This window comes from Sceloporus undulatus, chromosome 3 (genome assembly GCF_019175285.1).
Source record: "Sceloporus undulatus isolate JIND9_A2432 ecotype Alabama chromosome 3, SceUnd_v1.1, whole genome shotgun sequence".
NCBI lineage: Eukaryota > Metazoa > Chordata > Lepidosauria > Squamata > Phrynosomatidae > Sceloporus > Sceloporus undulatus.
Window position 1 is genome coordinate 208,261,698 of NC_056524.1, and position 22,208 is coordinate 208,283,905.

Here is a 22,208-nt window from a genome sequence, read left to right on the forward strand (position 1 = left end):
TGCACTCCTGTGTGGAAGTGAAAAGAGAATGCCAATTCCAAGATGGTGCTTGCTGTCCGCAATTTTTTATACATGTTAATTTTGCAAATACTGTAAAAGCCATTTTAGTTTTAAAAATAAATGTTGCTTGACTTTAGAGGCTGGAGTATAGCAAGAACTTCACAAAATCCAAAGGCATCATAAGTCTCATGCCTGTCCCAGCAAATACTACTTGAGGACTGATATACATTTATTTGTAGATTATTTCCAGGCCGTAACATCAGGCCACAGAAACTAATCACTGGCATAATATGGAATAAGCTTGCAAGAACACCAGGCTGCGTCATCATAGGCATGAACTGTATCTTTACTTAGTAGATAAGGTGTTTCTCTAAAGATTTTACTCTTGATTCTTAAATGGCTCCTCATTCCCATTCCTGACCATGGTCATGGTCTGAAGTTCTAAGTAGAAAACTGCTGGTCTCCTTTCTTTTCTTCCTCTTCCTTCTTTCTTTTTTTTTTTTTTTTTTTTTTTTCTTTTTTCTTTTCTTGCTTTGATAAATATTTGTCTTTACTTGCGACTCCTGGGAATCATGAAGCATAATTTCCAATAATGCAGTAAATTAGACTTTTGATTGCAGAGGGAGCCTGTCCTTTGGCTACTGAACAGCACTGTCCTTTGCTGCCCCCATCATTACTAACCTAGCAGTCATTTATATTCACCACAAATGAGTCTCAAATGAGAAGCATGTAGACAAATTTCCTTGTATGTGGTGCATCTGATATGGAGATGTATGTCATATCTGATACTAATAACGCTTTTTCAGGAAGAAAGGGGTTAAGTAAACTTTAAATGTTATGAGAAAGATGGATCTGGAAATATTGGGACACCCACAGCGTACCTCTGCACAATACCGCTTAAGCAAATTGAATGTCATGACAGAACTGCTGTAATGTCACACTAATTTTCTCACCAAAACAAGTGAGATGTTTTGGTGAGACTATTCTTCCTCTCTATTCGTACTTACTCTATTTAAAGAGATCTCTAAGTTGCAGAAACTTAGGTTTTATTGTGGTAGCATGTAATGTTAACAGTATGTAGGTTTTTCACAAGTCCTCCTTCATCCCTTATATGGCAGGGAGGCAGAATCAAACTCAGTAGTGGTTAAATGGCTAAGGTATGTAGCCCATTGACAAACTTTAGGGTTATAGTGACCATAGACTAAATATATTTTAACTAGAATAATATTTAGGAGGCATATAGTATTGCCAGATATTCAGAGCGGTTTACCTTCATTTTAGCAGACATGTAAAAGGAGGAGGTGGTGATGGTGGTGTGCCTTCAAGTCATTTCCAACCCTCATTGGATTTTCTTGGAAAGATTTGTTCAGAGAGGGTTTGCCTCTCTGAAGCTGAGAAAGTGTGACATGCCTAACCCAGCAGGTTTCCATGGCCATGCGGGGATTTGAATCCTGGTCTCCAGAGTCATTCTCCTAGAACTCAATCCAATACACCACACTGGCTTTCAATAAAAGGAGATCAATGCTATCTTCCTAATGCAAATAGAGAAGTAGGTGCTGACACAAGGCTGTACTGGCTGTTACTGAAGCAACACAGTGAGTTTATGTTTAAGTTGCAATAAGGGGCCTCTCTACGCATGCTTTACTTCAGCTCTTAGCAGCCCTAGCTGGCATAGACAATGGTGAGGAATGGTGCGGGTTATTATTATTTATTTATTTAAAATATTTATACCCCACCCTTCAGGCAAAAAGCTTCCCAGAGTGTTTTATAAATTGTTGATTTGACCATTCATTTCTGTCCTCAGGCTTACACTCTAAATAAGGCAAAACATACAAGTAAATGGCAGGTCCGTAGCTAGGCTGGGGCAACCAGGGCATCCCCAGCCAAAGGGGCCCCCAAAGAGAATACAAGAAAATTAAAAATGAACTGAATATAGAGACCCCGAATATACTTTCTGCCCCAGGGCCCCTAAAGGCCTAGCTACGGGCCTGGTAAATGGGAGAATAGTGAGGGAGAGAATCGAGTCCAGCAGATACTGACTACGTTTCTCTCCCTCGGAGGCCAGAGCAATGGCAGTTGGGATGGAAGGATGGCTTTTCATTAGCTGCTGGGCCAAGACATGAAGGAGCTGTGCCCACTTCTTCTTCTCTCCCTCAGAGGCCAGAGCAGTGGCAGTTGGGATGGAGGGAGGATCTTTCATCAGTTGCTGGAGCCAAGACGTGATGATGATGATAATGATGATTTTTATTTATAACACCCTTTCCACTAAAGGGCACTACATCAAAACATATGCAATAAAAAGCAAATGATAAAACATCGCACTATAAAATACTAAAACAATATACTAATATGCTAAAAACAAAATCCTCTTCCAGCCGGAAGTGCAAAGGAAGACTGTTCCACAAACATGGAGCCAGATCTTGAAAGGCTCTCAGCCTTGACAGAGCCGAATGCATTTGTGGAACAGCCAATAATCCTTTGTCTGCAGAGCTTATTCTTGTCTCCCTTGGAGACCAGAGCAGTGGCAGTTGGGATGGAGGGAGAACCTTTGATCAGCTGCTGGGGCCAAGGCACGATGGAGATGCGCCTACTTATTCTCCCTCTCTTTCTGACTTTCTGAGTCTAGAACTGTTAGAACAAACACTTTTGCTGTCCAGCATCTTCCAGAGGGCAACACAATTCCTCATTGGCTCTCCATATTTATTCAGAATTTGAAGTAAGTCCTGGTGTTTTTAAAGGTGCGTATCTCCATGTAATCTCTGTTTTTCCAACCAATCAATACAAACCAGGTTGCCTGAACAAAACTGAGAGCCTATTTTGGAGCTCTCCATTCCTCTTTGAGCCCCCAAATGACAAAAAGCTAACAGATAAGAAGAGCCCAAACAGGACCCCAGCAAGCTAGACAGGGGAAAGAACAAAAGAATAGTATTAACAAATGTGAAGCAAGAACTAAACCACATAAAGACTAGCTATAGCTCTCCAGAGATCAAGAAGGTATGGTAAAGCAGTGGCCCTCCAACCTCTCCAGCACATGTAATGATTTGAGTGTTGGACTCTAATTCTAGAGACCATGGGTTCAATTCCCCACTCAGCCATGAAACCCACTGGGTAACCTTGGGCAAATCACATGCTCTCAGCCTCAGGGGAAAGCAATATCAAACATTCTCTGAACAAAACCTGCTAAGAAAATCCCTTAGGGCTACCACATGTTGGAAATGATTTGAAGACACATGGTGTGTGCGCACGCACACGCGCACACACACACACACACACAAGCTTTCCAAAACCAAGAAGGGAGTCCATAGCAACAACCTCTTCTCTGTCCCAGCAGAGACTCCTTGAGGATATACATTTATTTGCAGATGTTTTCCAGGGCATAACATCAGGCTTCAAAAATTAATCACAGTGGACAGAGTATAGGAAAGGACAGCCTAAAATGGGTATTTTTTAAAGTGAGGGAACTATAATTTTAGGTCACTTGAAAACCATCCTAAAGATGCCACAGTTCTGACTATGAAATATCTATAAGGAAAAACTTAGAGGCCAAGCTGCTCACCAGAATCAAAGTGTTGTCTTTGCAAAGAATTGGCAGATGCTTCTGTAATTATGTGGTTCTGATTCTACATCTTTGATTGACTCATATTAATTCTGTGCTTATTATATACCATACAGTAAAGCACGTCGATCCTCCTCTCTTTGCTGCTGAAAGATTGAGAGTGGTGAGATGGCCTAGTGGGGCTCGTAATAAATATGTCAATGGACAAATGTTTCAATAGTGTAACTGGGTCAGCTCCAGGAACAAAATGATATGGTTTCAGTAACAAATACTTTGCCTCATTGACCAAAAGGGGAAGGGGGAAATCAGTTAAAGCCTGGCAGTAATCCTATAATAATAGTTTGGTAGGCTGTTGGTGTGCACAAGCTGTCCAGTCCAGTTTTCCACTTCAACATCCGGATCTACAGCCATACCAAAATGCTTTAAAAATTTCCTGCATGAAAATGTAGGGTCTGCGAGTGCTGTGTCATAGAAATTGTTCCACTGCTGATAAGAACAGATATGAACAGCAGAAAGAGGACTTGCCAAAACAATAATGTTTGCAATAGCAGCAAATGTCATTAGCTAGAAAAAAATAGAACTTTTTTTTTTTGGGGCTAGCATTATTTTAGAGCATTTCTAAAGGCCATGACAATGAAACAAAGTGATAAAATAAACTGCATCTTATTTTTTAAGCTTCTAATTGAAAGCAAAGCATCATTCTCAACAATTTTATGGCACATCCCTCAAGCAAAACAAACAAACATAAAATTAACATGTTATTTCTAATACTTGTGGTTAACAAATGGGTGATTTGGATTCATCTATGCTAAAGGAAAGCATCCCTTTCAAGATGTTAGATTTTGGAGCATAATGTTAGAAAAGAGGAATTAATACTGTTTCAAGACTATGTAGACTCTATTGTTTTCTGACAGAGCAAATATTTGACCCTCCATTTGGGTTGCCTGGCATTTAAGCTCTGGAAAAGGAGGAGCTGCTTCGAACTGTACACAGGAAACCCATTAGGATTTCCATAAAAATAAATTATTTCTAGTACTGTAGCTGAAAGGGCAATCTTTTCCCCAAAATCCTCAGCCTGCTTGATGGAAAGAATGACCATTGTTAGTCATGTGATTGAACTCTCTGTCACTGAACTATCAAAAGCAGGATGTCCCTTCCTATTTTTTATGATGTATGAGAACATTTAGAGACATTTGGCAAAACAATAGCTTACTCTTTTGGACTTTCTACAGAGTTATCCTAGGATAGCCCATTTCATCTCCCATGTAGCTGCTTCCCACTGTGTTCTGCACTACTGATGCTGAATGGTAAAAGAAGAAAGGTTGTGTCTCCTCTGTCCCCTCATTATTGTAATTCACGGCAGTAGATTGTAAGGAATGGGATTCCCATCTCTTTTCTATAATACTTCTATTCCTGTAACATGTTGATGTCTTTGACAAAAAAAATGACTTAGCTGTTCCTGGCATAAAGTGTTATGAAAAGACTTCCCCGTTTGATTTCTACTTAGCAACCTATTGTTAGAGACAGGGGTGTCAGGAGAGGGGGAAATAACTTCCCTAGAAAAGAAAGCAAAAAAATCATTTCATTCCAGTGCCTGTACAAATACAATACAGTGGGACTTTGGTATGCAATGGAGTTTGGTTCCCGGACCCCCTGTGGATACCAAAATCTATGGATGCTCGAGTCTCATTAAATACAGTGGCATAGTAAAATTGTGTCCGTTATATAAAATGGCAAAATCAAGGGTACTTATTGGAATTTATATCTTTTTGGAATATTTTCAAATTGTGACTGCTTGCATCTGTGGATATAAATGGTCAATTGTATTGAAAAGGAAGGAAAAACAAGGGGATGCAACAATATTGATATGGTCTTTGCCAACCTGGAACATGCCTCAGTTGTGCACAAGTCTATCTAAATTTTTAAATGTAAAAGCCCATTTGATGTCTTCTTCCCCTCTTTACTGGATTAGATTTGAGCTGCACCTTTTTCAATATAAGGTTTCTAATGGTTGATAATGGCTGTATTTCAAAACTATAAATGTTTGCTACAGTTATGCAGCTTCTCTAATTTGTTCTTATGTTTTGGCATGCAACGGAAGAGAGATTGTTATCATTTGGTTGCATAAGATCCTGACCATTCTGACAGTTATAAACAAAGGAAATGTTTCTCCATAAAATTAACAGCCTCATTATATATATATATATATATATATATATATATATCCATTAAATCCAACATTTCCTTAAATCTCTTTAAGTATTAGAATGCAATTAAGACATTTACAGTGTATTCCCAACAGGTCTACATAGAAGTACAGCCTACCTCTTCAATATATGTCTGTATAGGTGTAGGGAGCATATAACACTTGAATCGTATACAGTAGGAGTGAGGAAAATGTCAGTTTCTAGAAGTTGTGGGACTGTAACCCCCAGCTTGCCTCACCATTGGTTAAATTCTGGCTACAACTGCTGGGTCTTGCAATCTAATAACATCTAGAGGAGCACATGATGTATAAAATCTCAGCCTTATATACCTGCACTTATCCAGCAAAGTGTCACACACACCCAGTCTACTCTTGCTTATTTACTCCCAGCAATCTATACAGGACTCCAGTCGAACATTAACACCTCTTCCATGCAAATGTTGCAGTCTAAATCCAATTGCTAGTCCCAACAAGAGTAAACCCATTTAATCAGTTACTGAATGGTTTTTACCCATTTAACCTGCGTTAAAAAGATGCTGGTAAAATGGGGTGTTTTGGGGGCTGAATCTATTTATTTAGAAATAAATTGATTCAGCCCAAGTGGGGACCAGGCTGATTCAAATCAGATACAAATCCGCCCTGGTTCCCACTGGGAGTGGCTTTCCCGGCCTCTCCACCCCAGCCATGCCTCCCTCTGTCCCCAGCCTTCTTCCTGGCCTGCCTCCTCCGTCCCCCAGGCCTCTCCACCACACAGCCTGGCCTTCTCTGCCGCGCAGCCTGGCCTCTCTGCCCGGGCCTTTCCATGGCTTCTCCAGCGCCGGCCTTCTTCCGGTGCAAAGGTAGTGGGAACCACATTTGGGGCTGAACCGAATCATAGATTCAGTTAGGAACCCGGTTTAACAGGTAAGTGGGAATTAGACCACTGTTAATGTTGTACCAAGCAGCTTTGTTTATGTATACATTCAAAGAACAAAACATTAAGTGGCTTTTTCTTTGCTGTAGCTTGCATAGACATTATGACTTCTTATTTGTAATCTTCCTTAGTAATCTGCTTGCTAAACTGGAGTGCCTTAATCTTTTAAAGCTTTAATTCTGTGTCATAAACTTTATCATGATGGCAGGGATCTCTTGAAGAATTCCCAGGTAATCACTCTTTGTAGCACAAGCTTTGAAGAGACAGTAAATGACATTCAAGCAGCTACCTGTACATAAAGTCTGACTCTCCCTGCGTATGATGTGGATTGTGTATATCTGTGTTTTCATAGGATTTTGTTTTAACACGGCTTGGGTCCAAGCTATTTGAAGGACTGAATCACCTTTTATGGACCCACTAGAACACCGTGATTGTTCGGAAAGGCCCTCCTCCTTGTCCCACCAACCTCTCAGGCGCGTTTGGTGGGAACCAGAAAGAGGGCCTTCTCGGTGGCTGCTCCCAGGCTCTGAAATTCCCTCCCTAGAGATGCCAGGCTCGCTCCATGCCTGCTTTCATTTTGGCAGCAGATAAATATATTTTTATGATGCCAGGCTTTCTCATGCTGACATGGGTGCTGTAAGAGTTTTTAAATTTAAATTTGAATAGGTAATGGTTTTTAACTGCTTGAAATTGTTTTTTAAACTTTGTATTTTTAATGCTTTGTTTTAACTTGGACCGTTTTAAATTTTGTTAGTTGCCTTGAGTCCCTGTACCTGGAGGAAGGCGGGAAATAAATAAATAAATAAATAAATAAAATCATCATCTCATATGTGCCAAGTATACCACAGATAGTCAGCACATATTGATCTGTTTTGCACACAGTGCTAAATCAAAATGTAAACGCATATGTCTGAGCTTTGAGCTCCTGTGATTCTGATCCCCTATCCTCTGCTGTTAAGACAGAAGGGGGAGATTTGCAACTCTGGCTCCCATTTGCATTGACTGGGACTTTTCTTTATGTCTTTGCTAAGACCTGTGGCTAATATTTGAACAATGTATAACAAGCAAGCCTGGACAACCCTTTGACATAACTAGTTAATGATTTTTGTAATCTCCTGGACTTTTAAAAATCTTTTTAAAAAAATAGTTGTAGTATATAATTATCACAAGCAATTTGCATAAGTTCCCCCCTCTCCCTTATTAAAACTGTCCTAACTGGTACTTACAGAGAATGTATAAGTCCCTGCAAACCTCTTCATTGCTTATGCTGTTTAGGGCTGATGGAAGTCTAACAACTTCAGGAGGACCAACCACGTGATTCCCGCCCTTGGTTTGAAACCTACCTTAGGCCTCTTCCAGAGTTTCAAATGCATATGGCTTCTCTTACACTCAAAAGCAAAAAATGAGAATAAGACTGGCAGTTCCCTGTTACTATTCTTTTTACCACCACCCCTTCATATTAAGGGAAACAATCTGCCCCTCTGTCCATAGTGGTCCACGTCATTTGCATGATAGATTCACTTAAGGTTCAACATAGTTCATTTGAAAATCAAACTAAAACCTGGAAAAACTTCATTGACTGGTGGTTAGGGATGGAAAAAATAATTGAAAAATGGTTTTAAAAAACTCAGTATATTTCTTGAATATCAAAAAATCCTGAGAAGAAGAATCCTGGGTTGATGAGAGTCTTCACAATTTGGAACTTTATACATAAAATCTGCACATGAGACAGCATTTTCTGCACAAAAATATAATTCAGTGCACAGAAAATAGCATTTCTGAAAATGAGTAGCATTTTCTACACAGAAAACATTTCTGTGCAAAAATAAAATTTTCTATATAGAAAATTCTGCACACATGTTCCTGCAAGAAATCACCAAACTCTGAAATGACATGGGTCACAGAGGGCACACATTTGATGTGAAAAGAAAGTACTGCTTGCTTTGAGCTCAAATTCTTTTTTGCAGGCATATCTCGGTGGCTTAGTGGTTAAGATACCATCTCTGACAATCGTAAGGTCAGAAGGTTGGCAGTTCAAGACCCAAGTCCCCTGTGATGAGATGAGCTCCAGTCACTAGTCCCAGCTTCTGCTAACCTAGCAGTTCGAAAGCATGCAAATGCAAGTAGATAAATAGATACCACTTCAGTGGGAAAGTAACAGTGTTTGGTGCAGTCATGCTGGCCACGTGCCCACAGAGTCATCTTTGGGCAAAGGTGGCTCTTCACCTTAATAATGGAGATAAGCACTACCCCCTACAATCTGTTACGTCCATTCATATCATGGGGAAAACTTTGCCTTTACCTCTGTTGTACAGTGGGCCCTCAGTATCTGTGGGTAACCACAGATTGAAATGGAGAAACATTTAATTATTTTTAATAATAATAATAATAATAATAATAAATTATTTGTGTTTCCCCGCCTCTCCCAATGGATCAAAGCGGGGTTACAGACTACTAAAATCAAAATACATACAACAATCTTATAAAACACTAAACGGTAAAATGTAACATCAATAATTTATCAAACCATCAGACATCCAGGGGCAAGGGCAGAATATCATTGTCAGATAGGGCATATCAGTTATCACTCATCAGGGGGGAAAGCTTGGTGAAAGAACACGTTTTTAAGTCTCTTTTTAAATGTTTCCAAGGGGGTTGTAAGGCGGAGCTCGTCAGGAAGACTGTTCCATAATCTCGGGGCCATTATTGTGAAGGCCTTTTGAGATGAAGAGACATATGGAAGATGGTGTTTCCAATAGATTCTTGCCGGATGTTCTGAGTGTGCGGGGCGAATCATAACGGGAGATGCGGTCCTTCAAGTAACTCGGGCCCAGGCCATGTAGGGCTTTATAGGTAATAACCAAGACCTTGTATTGTGCCCGGAAGCGAATGGGCAGCCAGTGAAGATCTTTCAACTTAGGTGTTATATGGTCAAACCTAGATGTACCGGTGACCAATCTGGCTGCTCTATTTTGTTCTAACTGAAGCTTCCGGGCTTGGTACAAGGGTAGCCCCATGTAGAGCACATTACAGAAATCTAGACGACAGGTTACCAGAGCATGTACCACTATTTCAAGGTTCCTTTGGCCCAGGTAGGGTCACAGTTGGCATATCAACCGAAGTTGATAGCAAGCACTTCTGGCCATCGCATCTACTTGAGATGTCAACTGCAAGGACGAGTCCAGAATACTCCTAAACTGTGAACTTCATCCTTTAGGGGAAGTGTGACCCCATCCAGGACAGTTGACAAATTTCCTTCCCTGGACCTGGAGAACCTATCATGAATATTTCCGTTTTCTCTGGATTCAGTCTGAGTTTGTTTTCCCTCATCCAGCCCATTACTGACTCCAGACAGGCATTCAGAGGAGAGACACCATCCTTATTCACTGTATCAGTTGGAGACACAGAGAAACATATTTGGGTGTCATCAGTGTACTGATAGCACCGTGCCCCGTGCCTCTGGATGATCTCTCCCAGTGGTTTCATGTAAATGTTAAACAAAGTGGGGGACAAGATGGCTCCCTGAGGGATGCCAGATGTTAGCTCCCTCTTAGAGGAGCAAATGTCCCCCAACTGCACCATCTGGAATCTGCCTGAGAGGTAGGAACGGAACCACTGGAGCACAGTGCCCCCGATACCCAAATCCCTCAGGTGTTCCAGAAGGATACCGTGGTCAATGGTATAGAAAGCCGCACCAGCAAGGTCACACTGCCCCGGTCGATGCCCAGACAGAGATCATCGACTAAGGCGACCATGGCAGACTCAACTCCGTATCCAGCTCTGAAGCTGGTTTGAAATGGGTCCAGATAATTGGTTTCATCCAAAACTGCTTGGGGTTGGAAGGCAACTGCTCTCTCGATCACCTTGCCCAAGAATGGCAACAGGGAGACCGGTTTATAATTATTTCTCACTAGGGGGTCCAGGGAGGGTTTCTTAAGAAGAGGTTTAACTATGGCTAGTTTCAAATTAGATGGAAATTTACCCTCCCTGAAAGATGCATTAATTATAAGTTGTAGTAATGATGTTACTGCATCATCACCCTGGGCAGTCAACCAAGAGGGGCAGGGATCGAGAGAGCACGTCATCTTCTTAACACTTTCAAGAAGCTTGTCCACTTTATCGGTATGTACAAACTCAAAGTGATCCAGTTTAACAGAGTCCACGGAAGCTCTGGATGCCTCTCCTATTGTTCCTGTTATAATGCCAGTGTCAAGATCAGCCCTTATCCGAGAGATTTTATCTGCGAAAAAGTTGTTAAAATCATCACAGCAGGCCTTAGTTGGTTCTAAAATAGGGTTCAGGGCGGGTGGCAGCTGAGTCAGCTGTGATGACCCGGCTGAGAAGTGGTCCCAGGGCCCTAGTGGATGCTGACGCAAGACGCAGGGAAGCCGATGCCTCCCTCCCCTACAATGGAAGCCTGTCTCAACACAAAGCCACAGTCAGAACGTAAACCTCTTCCTTACTCTCTTTCCAATCTCCACATCACAAAGCTGCTGCCAAAATTTATACCCTTGTCTCACTCCATTTTCCACTTTCTCGCAAGGAAGCCTCCCCCCAGAATTTAAACTCCTGCTTTCCCACTTTCTTGCAAGAAAGCTTTTTCCAGAACTTTAACTCCCCTCCCAGCTCATATGTGTCAAAGGGGTTTAAAATCTGACAGAGGCTTTCTCTTGGGAAGGTTGAGAAGATGGGAAACAGGGTCAGGAAAGTTTTTACATTCTGGCAGAGCCTTTGTGATGGAAAGGAGAGACACAGTACAGGAAGAATGCCTTCCTGTTGTCCAGACCTTGATGCCCAGGTAAATTTTAAATGTAAAATACTGATGTGAGCATCTGCAGTTTCTGGTAACCATGGGGGATTCTGGAAACAAAGCCCTACTGAAACCTAGAGCCCACCAGGGATGTAGCCGGGGGGGGGGATCTGGGGGTCCGGACCCCCCCCTTCCATTAGAAAAATGAATGGTGTGTGCTGCTGCGCCGCTGCACTCAAGCCCCATTATAATGGTGGCACTGAGTCGGGCCCCCCCCCCCCTTCCTAAAATCCTAGCTACGTCCCTGGGCCCACTGTATTATATTTTACCTTCCTGCAAATGTGACCCTTCTCAAAGTGAGCAGTTTCCATTGATTCCCTTGGAGAGTGGTGGAGTCTCCCTCCTTGGAGGGCTTTAAACAGAGGCTGGATAGCCATTTGTCGGGTATGCTTTGATTGAGAGTTCCTGCATGGCAGCGGGTCGGACTAGATGGCCCTTGTGGTCTCTTCCAACTCAATGATTCTATGACTTAGTAGGAAACCTGGTGGGTATAAGAAAAAACGGGAGGAAAAGAAAGCTTGCTTTCAATTCTTACCATTATAAACAAACATTAAAGATGTTTTCTCTCTCTCCTCCCCACCCTACCAATTTTGTAATTAGCAGCAAAAGGAAAGCAGTGGAACCACTAGACAACAGAAACAAGAGAAACACCCCCTAAGGGCCTAGGCTTAAAGTCATTCTTCTCCCTCTTTTATTCTCCCTTTGGAGACACAGCACAAAATTTTATTAGATATGCAAAGTATGATGTGCTGATGATGCCATGTTCTAACTAATGCTGTTAACCACCTGGCATGAAAGGGCAGGGTGGGAAAAGATTTATAAATATTAATCAAGCTTTTGTGTTAGTCAGGGCTGGGACTATGGGTGTAACACATCTAATCTCCCATATGCAAGAAGGGCAGCCACACCTTTTACCTCAAAGGTGAGTACTGATGGAATGTTAAGGCACCAGCATCACTTCTCATCAAAATGGCAGTTCTCTCAAAGAAAAGAAAAACCTTCCAGGCATGTTTCATTAGATTGTCAATGCGCAGGTTCTCGTGTACAAAGGATATACGATTTACTGCTGTATATTGTTTCAGGTACTGTAGTTGCTGTAGTGCATTACGCAGCAACCATTAAGCATTTAAACCCCTTGCATTCTGTTGTGGGAAAGTAAAATGAATCTTCACTAGGTTTAGTGTTTAACCTTTGTGCTTCATGGATGGTGGATCATGCTCACGATCAAGTCTTTATGCATATTGAATATGAACCTGTTGCAAAGGGTGGGGGGGGGAAATGCTGTTCTGTAGCGACTTCGGCAAGAAAAACTTTTTTCTTTTTTTTAAAATATGACAATTACTTTAGTACATTGCTCAAAACGTTAAGCAACTCTGTGTGCCGGACACTGTTACTGCCTGTGTCTGGCAAGACAACCTTTTGATTTCAGCAGGCAGTAAATGTACAAGTGATGCCTGCAACAAATTGTTGCAGTGTGGAGTGTTCTTGTTTAGGCTGCTAAACCTAAACCCCATTTTTCTCCCTTTCCATATTTCTTTTCTCCCCCCTCCCCCAACATTCATGCAGAATTTGATAGCTAGTGAGTATAGTATATAGGAGAAGAGCGGTCTCCAGAGTGAGTGTATTCTGTTCACCACTTGCTCTCAGCCATCTTCTGTGCTCACTTACAAAGGGGCCTTTACTTAGCTTTTCAAGACCAAAGCCCAGTTGCTGGCAGCCTGCCATGCTATATTTGAATCTCAAAACATACATACTGTTCTGTTTTAAAAATACAGAGCCAAGGAAAGGAAACCGTGTGATTTCCTGAAAATTTCTTATGAACAGATGAAAGCACTAACTTGCAGGGTTATTCCTGATTTATTTTTATACAACTTCAGCAGCCTTGAGCCTTTTAGAATTATTATTATTATTATTATTATTATTATTATTATTAATGTCAAATATAATATACTTAATTTCATCTGGACGCCTTCTAATTGGAGTACAGTCTAAGATAATAAAGAGTGTTCTGTCCTAGACTGTTCTTTTCTGACGTTCTTCAAAGCAAAAGATGCCTAATTGTCTAATTGCCAGACTGTGGTTTGTAAAACAGGGTGCGTTACCTGAGAGGAGAGATACAGCAAGTGTTTAAATGGTGCATCAGGATCCTTTAATGTCTTGGTACTAGTCAGGAGGGCAGAGTTCAAGAAAGTTATTTTTGGAGTGCAACTTCCAGAATCCCCCTACCAGCACAGCCAAACCATGCTGGCTGCAAGATTTGGGAAGTTGTATTCCAAAAAGTAACTTTTCTAAGCACTGCAAGGGAGTGAGATGGATGTGTGCCCTAATTTAGGAAAGAAAATACTCATCTGGCTTTTGTACATGGCACTGAGAGGGAGGGAGGACAATATTTTATTTTGTGTCACATAGTCTTTAGTTGGCCTTGGTTCCAATGTAATTGACTACCTGTCCAACCCTTCAAAAGTTTTGGACTGTCATTCCGCACGAACATTGAAATTGTTATACTGTATTTAATAATAATAAATAATAATAAAATTTATATTTTCCCGCCTCTCCCAGGTGGATTGAGGCGGGATTACAACCCAACAATAACAATAAGATACAAGAATAAAACATATAATTTTCAAGCATTAAAACAGTACAGTCAAACAGTTATAAGATATAATATTCTGATCCTGAATAGAAGAGTGAATGATGTCTTTACAGAAGATTGGGTGGATAGGCTTGCCGGAAGAGATCTGTCTTAACTGCCCTCTTGAAACCCTCCAAGGAGGTGATAAGACGGATCTCTTCCAGGAGGTTGTTCCATAGTTTAGGAGCCCCTGAAGTAAAGGTTCTTTGAGAAGTTGAAACCAGTTTGGTTGGATGTACTTCCAACAGATTTTCCCCGGAAGTTCTGAGAGTGCGGGGCAGATTATACAGGGAGAGGTGTTCCTTTATTCGATAATGATTCACTTCTCTGATTATTCAGTGCATGCAAAACCCTTATTCAGATCCATATACTGGCTTCCCACTCCATTCTACATTTCACACAAAAGTCATTTTTTGTTTTTAAAGCCTTTTTGCTAGCTGCCTTCATTCTTGGGTGCATCCACAGTGGAGAAATAAAGTAATTTGACACCACTTTAAGTGCCATGGCTCCATCCGGTGGAATCCTGGGATCTGTAGCTTTGTGAGATATTCAGCCTGGTCTGTCAGAGCACTCTGGTGCCTGCCTCACCAAACCACAAATCCCCAGTTTCTGTAGGATACAGTAATGGCAGTTAAAATGGTGCCAAACTGCTTATTTCTGCAGTGTGGATACACCCTTTTTCTGTCATTAATTGTAGATATGTTCTTATCATGTGAACTTCACTCCTTCCTACTCTGCCACCCAAATGTTTTCTTCAGTTTCAAACAACCACCCATTCTCTCTGGCTCTCTTCTGTGCTTCAGGTCCCCTTCTAAGGACATCTGTATGATGTTTCATTAGCCTCTTACCCTTGCACATCCAAGAAACCTTTTGTATCATTCCTTTTCCCTAATTCCTTTCCCAAAACACCATACTAAAGCTTAAATACACATAACTGCATTTGAGCATGCAGATTTCCTGTTGCCTCCACTTAATTGCCATTTTCTTCTCTACTGTCAAAACACAGATTATGTGGTCCTTTGGACAGAAGCCCTGGTCTATTTTATTTGTAGTATTCTGTTAAATACTGTTTAGCACATGAGGTCTCTTTAGTTTTGTGATTCATCAATAGGCGCACAGCTCAGGAGTGCTGTAACTAGTACATCTGGTTTTGTTGCCAATTTGGAAGTGCAAAGGCAAGTTTCTCTAGCTTCTGCAGGGCCTTCGCTCATGGGTGATGGGCTGATTTTGACAGGTTTTCAGAGAAGAAAGAGCAGTGTGACATCACATGGATGTTCTCAGTAGACGTCTGAAGCATAACAGACAGGTTGGAGATAGTTTTCCATTTGATAGTTCCTGAGTTGTCATGCATTTTGTAGCAGTGGAACTTTATAAAAATTCTAGTACACTTCTTTGAGTTTGCATCATGGAATGATTGTGATTTCACTTTTACAGTAACTGAGCATGATGTTTAGTTTCCCATCTGGAGAAGTAGTATTGTTTTAAAAGGATCACTTTCCCATGGAGTACAAACTATTGCGATGTGAATTTGCACCACTGGACCTCTGGTAAGGCAGGCTTAGGTCCAGACTATCTGAAAGCCTGGAGTTTATCGCACCACGGAAGGAAGCACGGAAGGAGAACGGAACGGAAGGGGCCTGGAACAAATGGGGGGCACATTTTACTGCACACAGAACCCCTCACTTATTCTATTCCGTTCCCCATCCGTTCCAGAGGGGGTGATTTTTGAGAACTGTTTCAGAACAGTTCTCAAAAATCGCAGTCCTCTGGGGAAGGATTGGGGATGGAAGGGAATGGAATGAGTGAGGGACTTCTGTGTGCAGTAAAATGCATCCCCCACTTATTCTATTCCTTTCCTGGCCCCTTTTGGACCGTTCTCTGACCGTGTCAGGGGCCTGTGCGATAAACTCCTCTGTATCTCCTCATATGAACCTGCCTGAGTCTTACAACCTTTGGGAGAGGGCTTTCTCCAAGTCCCACCTCCATCACAGCTTCCTTTGGTGTGGACATGGGAGAGAGCTTTGTCTGTGGCTGCTGCTAGGCTATGGATTCCCTACTAAGGGAAGTGCAATGACAGCCTCCCTGCTGTCTTTTCACCAGTAAAGTCCTTTAAAAAAATTACCAGTAAACAGGACATCAGCTTTTATCTAGTTGGGGCAGAAGGATGTTCAGTGGGTGTGCTGTATTTTTCTCCCCAATAAGTCTTGAATGTGTTTTCCTTGTGTATATGTGCTCTACGCTACCCAGTCACTTAGTAGGCCTCTTCATTATGTGATTTAATTGGAGTACACTGTGCTTGTGTAAAGTTCTTATGCTTGTATAGCCAGCCTAAATACCCTAAAGGAATCAGATTCCATATGATCTTGGAAGCGTAGTAGGGTCAGCTCTGGTTAGTGCTTGTATGGGAGACCACCAACAAATATCAGATGTTGTAGACTGTATTTCAGCAGAAGGAACTGGCAAAGCCACCTCTGAGGATTCCTTGCCTAAGAAAACCTACAAGATCCATGGAGTCACTGTAAGTCAGGGGTAGGCAACCTGCAGCCCGCCGGCCGGATGCGGCCCGGCGAGGCCTTGGGACCGGCCCCAGCCCAGTCCTGCTGCCGATTGCCGCCAGGGCCTTTGGTCTCTTGCACGCAGGGGCAAGGGGGGCAATTATCTATAGACGCCTCAGAAACATGCATTTATATTAACATTTTTTTTAAAAAATCAGCAATTTTTTAATTATCTTTATTATTATTATTATTAAAATACAACAAAAAGACAATATGCAAACATTACAAACATCAGCAATTTTTTTGCGTGTCTTCCACTTTTTTAAAAAAAAAGTGTCCACCATTTGAAAATGTTGTCCTACATTTGTCCCGGTTTATTTATTTATTTAATTTTTTTTTTAAAAAAATAAATTATTTATTTATTGGCTTCGGCCCCCCAGCTGTCTGAGGGACAGCAACCCGGCCCCCGGCTCAAAAAGGCTGCCTACCCCTGCTGTAAGTCAACAAGTGACTTGAATCGCATACACACGAAAGAGTGGATTTACACATTCAGTATTGGTCACCCTGGTGCACACAGCACTCGTTTTACTTTGCAAGGAATCCTCAGAGGTGGCTTTTCCAGTTCCTTACTTTACTTTGAGCTGTCAGGGCTATAAATAGATAGGCTCGTATTCATCTTGTTTATTCATTCATTTATTTATTTTTACAGAAATGCTATTTTATCAAATTTGGTGCCAACAGTAAAAAAATCTTTATATGCCTTTCTTGAGTCCCTTTCATCCTTTACTTCACTCTGTGTGTGTGTGTGTGTGTGTGTGTGTGTGTGTGTGATGTCCTTTTTATATTGTTTCTGCCTCCCACAGCTGCAGTTTCTTCTCTTTAGGAAAAGTTTTAGGCTCAGTCATTTTTTGGAATGTGAACAGCCTGTAATGGCAGTGGAGGTGCTTCCAAATGAGTCATTTATTGCTGTACCTCACTCATGGAATTTTACTGGGGTTTCACAGTATGTCATCTCCTCCTCGTGACTGGATATTTACCAGTTGCTTCCTCCTCCTTCTTTTGCTCTCTCTGTCTCTTTCTCACATACACTGATTAGTAGCTCTAGAAGGTTTCCATCTACTAGATAATCAACCTGCAGAATTTATAGCTAGAAGGTATCCAAACTTTACCGTTGGCCCTCCACATTTGCGGTTTTGACTTTTGCAGTTTTGATTATTTTTGGATTTGGTTAATATGTTCTCTCTAAGAATACCTAGGTCCTTCAGAAAAATTATATTGTAAATTCACCATAGAGTTGCACTGATAGATTGCTAGGGAAAACACTTCTCTGGGCATTTGTAGGTCATTCAGCATGGTTCTGTGGTCAGATTTTGGCAGATGCTGACTACAGAGTTCTGCTGGAGGACCTAGAGATTCCTAGAGAAGTGGTCTCTTGGGGAAAAGAGAAGTGTTGTTTTTTAACTGAAGTTTTTCCACTTTCACTTGGGTCCTGTGCCTCTAACAGCAGCGAATGTTGCAGGCCCACTGTACATCCATTTAAGCTTATTTCCTTTTTGAAGTGTAAATAATAGTTCTGGCTTTCTCAAGCAGAATAAACAAATTTGCAAGGCAGAAGCTGAACAATAACCAGCCTCAGTCTCCCTCAACACAACACATGTAGGATCTAGCAAAGAAACTAAATAAGATTAATTTTCTTTGTAAAGCATATTAAATTAGCTATATTTAGAAATCAAACACATGCAGGTATGGAGGACAAAGAGCAAAGAAGAAGAAAAAATGGTTGCAGGTTTCAGTGATCCTGGAAGAGCTGTTCAGGCAAATCTATTGCTGAGAAATCAATTATCTTTCAGTTTGCAGTAACCTACTATTGGAAAAGATAGCCTTGGAATATACTGATCCTTAAACAATACCTTCTTAGGAAAAGATAACTGTTTCCTGTATCTGAAAGTTCATAGGCGTTTCTAGAATTAAAAAAATATTTCTTCTGACATGCCAAGAATATCCTTCGCCTTCATGTGTCTCTGTGCAGATATAAACAAAACTGACTGTGTTTCTCTACTTCTTTCTCACAGGAAAGATCTTTGCCATGTCAGCAGGAATCTTCCGGGTGTGTCTGGTGGTTATCACAGCTATTGTCAACCATCCATTGCTCTTCCCAAAAGAGAATGTTACCGTCCTTGAAAATACAGATGAAATAATCCAGAAGATGAAAGAGCGAGAGGAGAACCTGAGGACAGAGCATCTTAAACTGGAGCAGGAGATGGCAGTGCAGGAAGCTTTAACAAAGTCTTCAGAACAAGCTACTGGGTCAGAAAAGCAATACAACCATGATCCCCTCTCTTGGAATTTCTGGACCGCTTTGTCCATGGTGGTTTTTCTTCTGATTGAGTTCTGGAGGCAAGATTACCAGGAAGGAAACTGGCCAGATTATGCCAATGAAGAAGATGAAATTAATATTCTGGGGAAAGCATTCAATGGAGTCATCTTGCCAGACAAGGTCATCTTGGCCAATTTCTATGAGAGATGCCTCCAGACTGTAACCAATGACATTGCCAGAAACCGAGAGCTTGTGGAAGGCTTTGCAGATGATCTTTTAGAAGCTTTGAGAAGTGTGTGTAACCGGGACGCTGACATGGAAGTGGAGGAGTCCATAGGAATTGGGAGCATGTATGAAAACTGGAGAGTTCACAAGCCTTTAACATGTGACTTCATTGTCCCTTTTACTCCTCCTGCACCATATTCTTTCCAGTTTGAGACCTGGTGTTCAGGAGAATCTGTTCCACTTGACAAACAAGGTTGTGGTATGATAAAGATCATCTGGGCAGATGAAAATTCAACGGGCTGTATATGTGACAAGACAAAGCTGGGGGAAGATTTATTGTGCCTTCTTCATAGCAAAATGAACCCACTGAGACAGAACAATTATATGGAGGACCTCCTTTGCTACAAAGATACACGATACCTTGATTCTAACCAGGTCATGACATGGATCCAAGTTGCACTTACCAAGGCATGGAATAAAATTTCACATAAGTATGAGTTCAACCTCACTTTTAACCACCTAGATGTACCTGGTGCCCTAAAAATCAAGTTTAGGTCTGGAAAAATAATTGCCTTCAACCTTACCCCTGTGGTACAATATGCTGATTCTGATGTCTATTTCATTTCCCATTTCCCAAATAATGGTGTATCAGAGGAACCCACTTGTAGCATTCAATGGTTTCTTACATTTTCAGTATGTGAGAAGAGATACATTCAGTTTGTTTCTAAAACTCTACCTGCCAACTCCTGCCACCTTAGCTGTCTCCAGATTCTCTCCTTCCTTCATGGGAAACAGTGCAGTCTAACAGGACCAAGTAGCCTTACAAACTATCACTTGAAAACGGTGATGCTACATATGCTGGAGACCCATCCCAGTTCAGATTGGGCCTCTGGATTCTTGGAGGCCAGGCTTCAAGACATGTTCAAATTTTTGGAGAAAAGCCTGCAAGAAAAGAGGCTTTACCACTTTTTCATTGGAAACAAGAAACTGCCGGAGGAGTTGGGCATCCCTGTGGAGCTCCAAAGAGCGGAGCCTCTGAACCTCTTCCGTCCCTTTGTCCTGCAGCGAAGTGCTTACAGAAAAACAATGGACATGTTTCAAGAGATGCTAAAGAACACAGCAGCTTTAATAAATGAGTATACCAAGCATGTTCCCAATGGACGAGGAATCCCACTAAATAAGGAACTTCTGCAGCTATAGCTGTTAAAACTACTGTAGGGTCAGATACCCCACAGGGAGAAATTTAATTGAATGCTTTGGGGTTTGCAAATGGCACCAAAGATTTGATAGAAAGGAGACACTTTTCTCATTTTCTTCCCAATGTTGTTGGCTGATATTTATGCAGCTTTTAATGTTTCTATCCAGTGTAGATAATTCTTTTGTAAATAATAAAAGTAAGAAAGAGGAATCTAATTTATTCCTATATCTGCATTAAAGTTTATAATTTGAGGAGTCTGTTTTAATTTTTTTATTTAAGGTGCAAAGCTTGACATTTCTGCAATAAAGAACCTCATATAAAAGGGCCAACAGCTTGTACTGTATAGGAAAAGCAGTTTGAAGATTGGCAAAAGAAGATATTGACCCCTGCACTTTGTAAATTGATCCAAAATCCATTGTGGAAAGCTTTTTAATTACACTCAAAGCTATTGTAAAAAAAATTGATTGCAAAAAATGCTAGTTCAGTAGAAGTCTTACACTTGACTTACCTGTACATGTCTACTCAGAAATATGTCTCCTTTTATTTCAGTAGCGCTTAATCCCAGGTAAGTGGGTATTGGAGTGCAGCTTAAATGGCCTTTACCCATTCACATTAAAAAAGCATTGTGTGGATTTAAAATTTCTGTCTTCAGTGAAATATATTCAAGTCTAGGAATCTGTAGGAATAATTCCTAAGGACATCCAGTGATAAAAAAAATATTATGCAGTCTCTTCAACATGTGTTTTCTTTTTTCAAGACTGAAACATGATCACAATACTGTATCCGATTTCTTTCTATCTACCTTTAGTTTGTTACGCTTCTTTTAAAAAACTGGGCACAGGCAAAATTAATCCTTGGCAGTGGACCTGACTGGCAGAGTATTTCCCTGAGGGGTATATGTGTGTATATAAAAACAACTAGTTCAAACCATTCATTACACTGGTGCAAGGTTTGTTTTGTTTTTATATATAAGTGTCACAGACTGGAACCAGCACCCCCAACAGTAAACTAATGCTCTCAACAGATCTGTGAAAGACAGTATGTTTTAAATTCAGGCTATTAGAAGCACCAGATTCTAAAGAGACTAATTTACAGGTTGCCTGGGGAAATTTGAATATTTGAAATAATATTGGACAAGGAGAGGCAAAGCAGTTGAGAGTTTTAAAGAGATGCCATTAAGGTGAAGTTGCTGCTGCTTCTTCTTTTTTTTAAAGAAGATTTTTATCTGATGCAGTTCTCAACTCTTGTCAGGATTACATCTAGAAAAAGTATCAGCTGGAAATGAAGACTTGTACGCTTTTTAAAAACTGCTTTATGTAAACTGTGTTGCTTTCCTGATTGCAATCATTCAGATGTGTGGGATCTGTTTTGTTTTTAATACAGCCTCAAGATTCACAAACTGGAGCCTGACCAAAAGATGCGTATTTTAAAAATGCAGAGTCAAGATTGTTTTTCAGTACAAGGACTGAACAGAGGTCATGGTCCTTCCACCCAAAAATCCACACAAGATTACCCCAAAGTTTCTTAATTTCCACAGTATAATTTAGGATGCAAGGAGTAGATTTTTTGGTTATTGTTTTATCTACTAAACCACTGGGTAGTCAGAAACCTTGCTGATCTAGTGCAATTCACTCAGAAATCCTTTCTCCTACGGATTTACTGCGGTTTCTTAGAACATTTGCTTTGTGTTTGGACTGGAAGTGCTACTTGTGCCACCAGGGTATGTTTTGTACCACAATGACTGGTTTGTTTTTTGTTCTGGTATACTCCAACTTGGTATGTGTGCACACAGATGCACATGCCTTCAAGACACAACTAAAAGCCTGATAGCTAAAGAAATGATAGCATGGATATTA

General features: G+C 41.0%; 1 protein-coding gene across 9 annotated transcripts in view; it reads left to right on the plus strand.

Annotated features, from left to right (window-relative positions):
• Positions 1-22,208, plus strand: part of LOC121925493 (inositol 1,4,5-trisphosphate receptor interacting protein) — a 60,244-nt gene that overhangs the window by 9,907 nt on the left and 28,129 nt on the right. For 2 of the 9 annotated variants that reach the window (XM_042457709.1, XM_042457715.1), the window contains exon 2: positions 18,685-21,078. The exons of 2 other annotated variants lie outside the window; for them this stretch is intronic. In XM_042457709.1, coding sequence (XP_042313643.1) covers positions 18,699-20,354 — 1,656 coding nt within the window. In that variant the 5' untranslated portion in view covers positions 18,685-18,698 and the 3' untranslated portion in view covers positions 20,355-21,078. Of the gene's footprint in view, positions 1-1,485; positions 1,596-2,554; positions 2,739-6,387; positions 6,666-16,150; positions 16,217-16,487; positions 16,507-18,684; positions 21,079-22,208 lie in introns of those variants that run through there. 5 more of the 9 variants (XM_042457712.1, XM_042457711.1, XM_042457710.1 and 2 more) reach the window with 5 other exon arrangements.